This window comes from Hordeum vulgare, chromosome 4H (assembly GCF_904849725.1).
Source record: "Hordeum vulgare subsp. vulgare chromosome 4H, MorexV3_pseudomolecules_assembly, whole genome shotgun sequence".
NCBI classification, from domain to species: domain Eukaryota; kingdom Viridiplantae; phylum Streptophyta; class Magnoliopsida; order Poales; family Poaceae; genus Hordeum; species Hordeum vulgare.
The window spans coordinates 486,482-495,508 of NC_058521.1; the positions used below are offsets into that span (position 1 = coordinate 486,482).

Sequence of the window (9,027 nt, forward strand, 5' to 3'; positions counted from 1 at the left end):
GTATGTTGGTTCGTGATTTGCATGTCCATATTAATGCAATTGTGTAAATAAATGTTTAATAATCCTGATGTGGTTTACTTTACTGTTTGAGGAGAAGTTTGTTAAGTGTTATGTAAATTAAAGTGAAATTGATTCAGAACGTAAGTAAAGATGATTGATTAGCGCACACTGGAGAGGTGCGAACAAAGGGAACAATGGAACAAAAAATCGTCTAGACGAAACAAATAGGTGAAGGTAGTGGTGAGAGGGAAGAACCGGTTGATGAAGCGGATCCGCTAACAGGAAAAGGAACACTTTGTTTTCTAAAGTAAGTAGAGAAAATTGGATAGCCGTGGTCACAAACTGGAATATACTCATTTCTCATATTTTACTAGTGAAGCCCGATGAACCATAGGTACGGGCATGGCGCGACACATAATTTTCATGATGTTCACTGTTGCGAGCCAGTTCTTCCTTAAGTTTTACACTATGGTTGCCGCAGCTAAAGTTAAGTGGTGATTGGCTAGCAGTGGCAATGGAATGAGCGATTAGGGTTGGTCGATGCTAGGGTTGCCCAACCAAATGAATGTGATGATGCCTTCAATCTTACATGTGTGTTATCCTATCAGGTAAGTGCTAAGATGATAAAATGGGTACTTTGTATCTGAAACTTATTGAGTACTCTGACTAAGAACAAAACAACTTGAAAATATGTAATATCCACGGTCGAAAATGGAATTTCCTCCTTTTCCATGCCCCCCAACCAAGGCACTCTCCAACTCTTCTCTCTTAAACGACACTTCACTTAATTGTATGCATTTTATAGCGAATCCTAGTTTATCAAAGAAAACCAAAAGATTATTCAAAACAGTGCGCTATTTTCTCTCTTAAACAATGCTTCACTTAATTGCATGCATTTTATCGCGAGTCCTAGTTTATTGAGGAAAACTAAAAGATTATCCAAAACAGCGTGCATTTTATCACTTCCTTCATTCATCATACAGTGCATGCGTTTTTTTTTTTCCAAGAGTCAAGCTTCATAAGCTTTGACTAAGTTTATATAAGAAAATATTTACATTTATGGCATCGAACTTAGCAAAACTCCATGGTAAATAAGCTTTGTCTAAATTAATATAGAAAAATACCTACATTTATGATGCCAAAGTTAGCAAAACATCATGAGAAGTAATTTTATTTTCATTGCTGCTCTGATACGTTGGTCCAGTGAAGGCTTAGCACGAAGATTTTCTGATTGTATGGTACAACAAGGTTTTTCAGCTTTGATAAGGGAGAGGCGATGACGGCGTCATGCCTTCGTCTCGATTTAGTGCTTCTAGTCATCGTTAGATGGTTCACGTACCTGCCTTTTTTTTTTTGAACGTTTCTTTTACTGGCATGGTCAATGATGAATAGGTTGAAGGTTTTTCCTAAATAAAAATGTAAAGCTAAGCAGTACTGTACAATTCAGTGATGTGTTGGACCATGGTGGTTTCATACATATGTGACCTCTACTCTCCATGTTCTAGTTGGCTCCGGACATCTTGGGTACATACAGTCATACACGTATGTATATACAGTACGTTTTGGGATAATATATACAGTACATATATCCTCTCTCCCGGCCGTATCCTCAAATTTAGATTCTTCCTATGCCAAAGAGCGTGGGAGGAGAGGAATCCACTCCCGAAGATTCCTCGTCCCCTCCCGCTCCGGCCGGCAGCGGCCACCAACAACACAAGACAAGATCCCCCTCCCCTCCCCTCCAGCCGCCGCCACTGTACCACTAGCAGTAGCAGTGAGCAAAGATTTGATTTTTGCTTCTCGCCGGCCATAGACCAAAACAAGAAGAGGAATAAGATAGGGCGATGGGGATCCCGAGCCCGAGCGACGAGGTGGTCCAAATCCGGCACGGGGACGCGGCGGGGGACCCGACCGTGGTCACCGTGAGCTGCCCCGACAAGACCGGCCTGGGCTGCGACCTCTGCCGCCTCGTCCTCCTCTTCGGCCTCAACGTCCTCAAGGGCGACATGAGCACCGACGGCCGCTGGTGCTACATCGTGCTCTGGCTCGCCGCCTCGCCGCCGCCCCGGGCCCGTACCGTCGCCTGGGACCTCCTCAAGGACCGCATCGTCCAGCTCTGCCCCGTCCCCGCGCCCTTCGGCGTAGACACCGCATACCTCGCCGCCGCAGGCCTCGCGCTTGCCGACGGGGAGCCCCAGGTCTTCCTGCTCAAGTTCTGCTGCTACGACCGGATAGGCCTCCTCCACGGTTGCTACTACTGCTCTGCTAGTTTTGCTTCAGATTATTAGATTAGATACTGCTTGAATAGCCTAATTGGTTAACTCAATTTCTCCGTAGCTTATCTCTAGGCACTGCTCGATCGATGCCGTTTTACAAGAATTGTTATTTCTGTTTGGCACTACTAGTCTTGTGTAGTACTACCTCCGTCCACAAATACTTGTCCTAGAGATGAATGCATCTAGACTTATTTTAATTGTAGATACATCCATTATATGCATTTTTAGGACAAGTATTTTCGGACGGAGGGAGTATGATATTACTCACTCACTCACTGACTGACTGACTGAAGAAAATCACAAGTATGTTCCCCTCTGCGACTCGCCTCATCGGCGGATTACATCGACTATTGACTGACTATAACTGATTGACTTTCTGGCTGCTATGGTTTCTTTGTGAGGCTATTATTAGTCTCCTAGTAGACCGCTCACAGACGGAATTCATCGATTCATGTGTTTATCTACTCTGATGTAATCCATGTGTATTCCTGTAGGCCAACTTCATTTCGCACTAATATTGTTTGGCACCTCATTTCTTGTGACCCTGGTAATGGTATTTCCTCCGAGGAAATCGTACCATTAGCTTAGGACGTGTAATCCTAGCTTGGTGGTCTTGATGGATGGACATGTTTTACAAATGTTCTTCTAGTGATGAAAGATCATGAGGGGATTCAAAATAATCCAGACCTGCCTGCTGGGAATTCTGTGTTTTGCAGACGTGACATGCGTGCTGTGTGAGATGGAGCTCACAATTAGGAGGGTCAAGGTCTCCACCACGCCCGACGGCAGAGTCATGGACCTTTTCTTCATCACCGATGCTAGGTCCATTTCTTATCTCCTCATACAACCTTTTTGCTGCCTCGTATACGCTTCTTTTGTTTTGTTTGTCAATGCCACAAGAAATTATTGTTCCAACCTTTTCTTTATTCACCTTCTACAAACTGCTGGTTAAAACAGTGTTCATTTTTGAGGTATATATGGTATTGTCTTAGCATATGGTATTATGATGAGAGCATATGATCCTCTCTATATAACTCGTTAATTACTTGCCTGACCAGTATGAAGCTGCTCATGTTTTTTTCCTTCAGTTCACTAGGCTATCTTCAGTTGTATAGATCATGTTTAGTAAGGTCCATCATTTGAAATGCAAGACTTTTCTGGTTTATGTTTGGTAATTAGGGTCAATCATTTCAATTATAAGTATCTCATACCTTTGTGATGGTAAATGAATGGATACCTTGTGCAATGATTTCAGGGAACTTCTACACACAAAGAGCAGGAGGGAAGAGGCCTATGAAAAGTTGCAGAGCGTCTTAGGCGACTCGGTGACGAGTTGCGAAATAGAATCAGCGACACAAGACATGTCTTCTTGCCTCCAAGCATCCGCGTTGTTGCCGCCTCTTGTCCTTGAACAAATGTTCAGCGAGGTGGATGTCGTAGATGAGCAATCGAACCGCTCACGGTCCGACAGTAGACTGTCGGTCACGATGGACAACTCCCTCAGCCCTGTGCACACCCTGATTCAGATCCAGTGCGGTGACCACAAGGGCCTCCTGTACGACATCATGAGAACGGTCAAGGACTGCAACATCCAGGTAACAACAACAGGAGCATAAAATAGATATCATCGTCCACGGTGTTTCTATGTCTTTGCGGTACCAAATAAGGTAAACTCGTTTGCTGTCAGGTCTCGTATGGCCGGTTCTACGCGGGCCAGAAGGGCCGGTGCGAGGTGGATCTGTTCGCTGTGCAGTCGGACGGGAAGAAGATCCTCGACCAGCAGAAGCAGAGGACGATGTGCTCTCGACTGAGGACGGAGCTGCTGCGGCCACTCCGCGTGGCGCTGGTGAACCGGGGTCCCGACGCGGAGCTGCTGGTGGCGAACCCGGTGGAGGTGTCTGGCAAGGGCAGGCCGCTGGTGTTCTACGATATCACGCTCGCGCTCAAGAACCTCCATAGACGGGTCTTCTTGGTAATGCAATCCATGAATGTTCACGTCTATGTAACAACAATTGTGCATCTGTCTGTGATCAGTTGTCCATCATTGTTGACATAACAATCAAAGTGATCCTTGCAGGCCGAGATCGGGCGGCACATGGTGAACGATCGGGAGTGGGAGGTGTACAGGGTGCACCTGGGCGAGGACGACCACGAGCTCTCGTGCTCGGTGCGGAGCAAGATCGTCGACAGCGTCACCAACATGCTCATGGGCTGGGACTGACTTACTGGTCATTGTCTTGCAAAAGACAGAGACCGGTTTAATTTGTTTGTTTTGTGTAATGTAGGTGCCATCGACTCAGTTGTACATAGGCAGGGATGTTGATGGCTGCTGCTGCTTCTGTTTGTAAATTAAAGTGGTTTCAGGTTGTTTTTCACTGCCTAGTTAGGTCATGCTGCATCAGTCTGAAATACTACGATTGCCTAGTTAAGTGTTGTTGTTAGGCAATGATGGTGCATAGACCTGTGTTCTTGGGTCTCAAGCATGTAGTCTATCTTTGCCCAGCTAAGCTGGTGTACTAGGATTAGCTAGTGATTACCACAATAGGGCAATGCTTGCTGATTTTATTATTTTTACATATAGGGGCCGTCCATACAAGCTTTACACTTTTGTGATGCAATAACAAAGGCCGTGCTCCTGTCGTGATGCAATTTCAGTACCCACCTAAACACGAGGACGATGTTCATCCAACGGGAGACCAGGATATCCTACCCGCCCATATTCTTGGGCATGCAGATATCGGCCCACTTCGACATGTGGTACTTATGTCGGCATTCAAAATGGAAAAGGTCTTTATCGAATGGAGTATGCACCCCGTGCGGCAAAATATACATCCGCATTATATAGACGAGACTAGAAAGATTATAAGGACAGTCTTACTTCCCTTTGAAATAAATCGTCTGTACCATGGTTTAGCCCGTGCGGCGACCTTCCCCATGAGAGGGTCGAACACACTAAGAAGAAACCTTGGGTTAGAGAGCGGCATCCCCAAATACTCGATGGGGAAGGTGGCCAACTTGCAGCTCATGTTGTCTATGATCTGTTGCCTCTCGGTCTCAGAATAACCAAGACGATCACCTTGCTTTTGTCAAAATTAATTTTTAGCCTTGCCATTCCTTCAAAGCACAAGAGAAGAAACTTCAAGTTAACGATGTTCAGGTCATAACCCTCTATCATAAACATGCTATCATCCGCATGCTACAGGTGAGTGACCCCACCTAGAGATAAGGGGCGCCACCATCCCTCTCAGGTGGCCGGCCGCCCTCGCCTTATCGAGGATGGTTGTAAGGGTGTGTAATGCGAGGTTGAAAAGAAGCAGGTAAATTGGGCCCCGCTGCACAACCCTGCTCTAGAATTGGTAGAAAGGGCCCACCTCCCTATTAATGTTGATAGTCGTACTCCCTGTCCGCACTAGTTTCATAACCCAAGAGCATCAATGGTCATCAAACTCCTTGCGCTTAAGTTAAATCAAACCCTGAACTCCCAATCTCTGAAATTAGCACACCAAACTTTTTTATCCCGGTCTATTTTGAACCTTCAGAGGATTTAGCTGGGATTCGCTGAACTGGCTAGCCCATTAATGCAGTCGCTCGCGTTGGTCTGGTTTTCATGATTTTTCTTTATTTTTTCATTCGTTATGCTTTAGTTTTTTGCCGACTTTATCTGGTTTTTCTTTCTTCGTTATACTTTTGGTTTCTTTTGTTTCTTTCATGATTTTCTTCATATTTTTTTTACTTTTCTTTTGTTTCTGTACCTGTAACCAGCTTTCTTTTTTGCACATGTCTAATTATTCTTAATACCATAGTAAATTTTTAGCACAAATATATTTCTAATACACCGTATTTACATTTTTTGGATACTTGTTTTCCAAAAAATTGAATACACGCTAATATTTTTCAAATAGATGCTTTACATTTCTTAACGTCATTTTTTTTGAAACTACATGACTTGTTTTACATTGTTAGACATTTTAAAATTATCTAAACTTTTTCAAACACCTGTCACGTATATTGTTTTAAGGGTATGACACATTTTTTACACCATGCAATATTGTTTTACATTGTATACACTTCTTTCTGAAAATGTCACAAGCACATTTATTTAAACTCATGAACAGTCTTGAAATGCCACATACTTTTTTCTAAACTTGTGATATATTTTAGATGTAACAAACATTTCTTTACACATTTGTTTAGGTTTTTAACTTTGTTCCCATTTTTAAAGTTTAGAAAAAGTGTTTGCACTTAATAAATTCTGGATTCAAAATAAATATATTTCAGAAAGTGTTTGCTTTTTCGAAATTGATTATTTTTCAAAGCAATAGTTTTTTTATAAGTATTCAGATTTTTTAAAAAGTTCTCACACTCTATAAGATGTTCGTACATTCCGAAATAGTTTACATTTCAATATTTGTTTTCCCAAAAAATAAATTCGAAGTTCGTTTCTTCAGTGTTTTCCAAAACACATATAATTTACGAAATTGCAAAAACATTATTTAAAAAATTTGACACAACTTTGGAAAATCCATATCATTTTTCGTAGCATGTGAAAAACTATTGAAATTCTGAAGTTTTTTGACAAATGTGATTTTTTAGATATCACATACAGTTTTTAAAATGTGAATAGAATTTCAAAATTCTAAAAAAATTTAAAAAACAAAAAGTGAGTTTCTGCTAAAACAAAAGAGAACATTTTTAACTTTCGGACAATTTTAGAAATGCGTCAACATTTTAAAACTTCATGAATTCTTGTTCTTGTAAAGTGGGCAGGCCCAAATTCTCAGCTCCGGGAGTAGTACGTAATCCCGGTTGGGATTGTAGTATTCCTAGCGTGTCAAACAGATCTAAGGTCTAAAATAGACCGGAATTATAAGTTCGGAGTGCCAATTTTCGGGATTCAAAGTTTAGGTTTTGGTTTAGCTTTCGTCTACCACTTCAAGGTTTGTTTTAGACTTTTTCCTTTTAGAAACTTCATTTATTTCACTAGTGCTCATTTATATTTGTTTTTCTCACGCGTTTTACTTGGTTTGGTTGGTAGAAAAAGAGAAAGGAAGTAGGGAGCCCAGACGGACCTCTCTCTCTCTCTCTCTGCTGAAGAGCGTCCAGAGCTTGCGTGGCGTTACAGTGTATCACCTCAGCAGTCAAATTTTGCATGGCCAAGATTTGAGTTGAATTGCTCCCGCGCGCGCTGCTTAATTATCCCAACCAAACCAAACCAAGCATGGCATGTTCGAGAAAGAAGGCCACCGTGCATGACATGCAGCGCAACGCCTTGCATCGAGACATGCAGTCGAGAGGTCGTCGGTGTCGGTCGGTCACACACAAAACCCAAGGCACAGCACTGTACTCTAGTAACACAGCACAGCACAGCACAGCACAGCACAGCACAGGGGTGAGTGTACGTTCTGGACAGTTTCTTACCGCGCGTCTCCCCGTGTTACCACGTCGCCGGTCTCACCCACATCCCTGCCGCGTGTCCGACCACCCTACACGTGCCACTCCATCCTCCCTCCATAAATATACACCAGCTCTGAAGCTCACTCCAACACAAACACTTGTGCAAAGCCACTTCACTCTCACTACTAGTTCACCCTCCACACCAGCCAAGCAGCAGTAGCGATGGCTCCCAAGCGCCGCGGCAGCAAGGTGGTGAGCTCCGTCGTCAAGACCAAGACCAAGGTGGTCGAGGAGACCGTCCAGGTCGCCACCGCCATCCTCCCCGACTCCGCCACCCAGGACGTCGACGACCAGCCGGAGGTCGTCGACGTCTCACGCTCCCGCGACGTCCGCGTCGAGGTCGTCACCACCCCCGACGCCACCACCACCAAGAAGCAGCCCGCCGCCAAGAGAGGAGGCGCCGCCAAGTCGCCTGCCGTGCCAGTGGTGGTGCCGGTCTCACCTTCACCGGAGGTCCAGCCGGCTGGAGGCGACGGCGCGCCCAAGCCGCAGCCGGAGGAGCAGCAGCAGGGCAAGAGGAGCAAGACGCCGGCGTCGCTGCAGAGCCAGGAGACGCAGGAGGAGCCCTACGCGTACCAGGACGAGACCACCAAGAAGAGGCCGGCGCAGGAGGACGGCGAACCCATGCCGGAGGGCCCCGAGACGCCGACGCAGAAGAGGGCCAAGACGCGCAAGGCGGAGGCGTCGGCGAGGAAGAAGATGTCGTCGTCGTCCGCAGCGGCGGGAAAAGGAACAGGGAAAGGACAAGGCGGTCGCCGTCGTCGGCGGCTGGGCGGCAACAAGGTGGACATGGGGTACAAGGCGTACGTGTACCGGGTGCTGAAGCAGGTGCACCCGGACCTGGGCGCGTCGGGGAAGACGATGCAGGCGCTGGACATGATGATGGCGGACATGTTCGAGCGTCTGGCCACGGAGGCGTCGCGTCTGGCGCAGTACGCCGGGCGCGCCACGCTCACCTCACGCGACGTGCAGAACGCGGTGAGGCTGGTGCTCCCCGGAGAGCTCGCCAAGCACGCCATCTCCGAGGGCACCAAGGCCGTCACCATGTACATGTCATGAACTCTTAACTCAACTGGAGATCCATCTATCCATCAATCCATCCATCCCATCAGAAGCAGAGGGCAGCAGCGGTGTGCATGCATGCATATGCATGCTCTCATTACTCGTTACTCGTTAGTGGTCAGTTCGACAAGTTTAGGGTGTACGTTGTTGGCAACTTGGCATACATGGTGAAACGACTACTTTTGGTGAAACTGTTGGTCTGGTAGTAGTACTTCTATCTACCCTGGTAGTATTA

At 45.7% G+C, this 9,027-nt stretch overlaps 2 protein-coding genes across 3 annotated transcripts; both read left to right on the forward strand.

The window, feature by feature from the left end:
* Nucleotides 1-1,610: 1,610 nt before the first annotated feature.
* Nucleotides 1,611-4,850, forward strand: LOC123446801 (ACT domain-containing protein ACR10-like). Of its 2 annotated transcripts, none has more exons than XM_045123347.1 (5): nucleotides 1,611-2,247; nucleotides 2,993-3,098; nucleotides 3,532-3,871; nucleotides 3,964-4,248; nucleotides 4,342-4,434. In XM_045123347.1, the coding sequence occupies exons 1-5, from the start codon at nucleotides 1,845-1,847 to the stop codon at nucleotides 4,342-4,344; spliced, it is 1,137 nt and encodes a 378-aa protein (XP_044979282.1). In that variant the 5' UTR covers nucleotides 1,611-1,844; the 3' UTR covers nucleotides 4,345-4,434. The 2 variants fall into 2 exon arrangements, with proteins under 2 accessions (XP_044979282.1, XP_044979281.1); XM_045123346.1 differs by having other exon boundaries at nucleotides 1,617-2,247; nucleotides 4,354-4,850.
* Nucleotides 4,851-7,827: 2,977 nt separating this feature from the next.
* Nucleotides 7,828-8,817, forward strand: LOC123450685 (histone H2B.4-like). Its single transcript, XM_045127819.1, has one exon. It carries the CDS (start codon nucleotides 7,893-7,895, stop codon nucleotides 8,787-8,789), a length of 897 nt encoding a protein of 298 aa, XP_044983754.1. The 5' UTR covers nucleotides 7,828-7,892; the 3' UTR covers nucleotides 8,790-8,817.
* The last annotated feature ends 210 nt before the right edge of the window (nucleotides 8,818-9,027 follow it).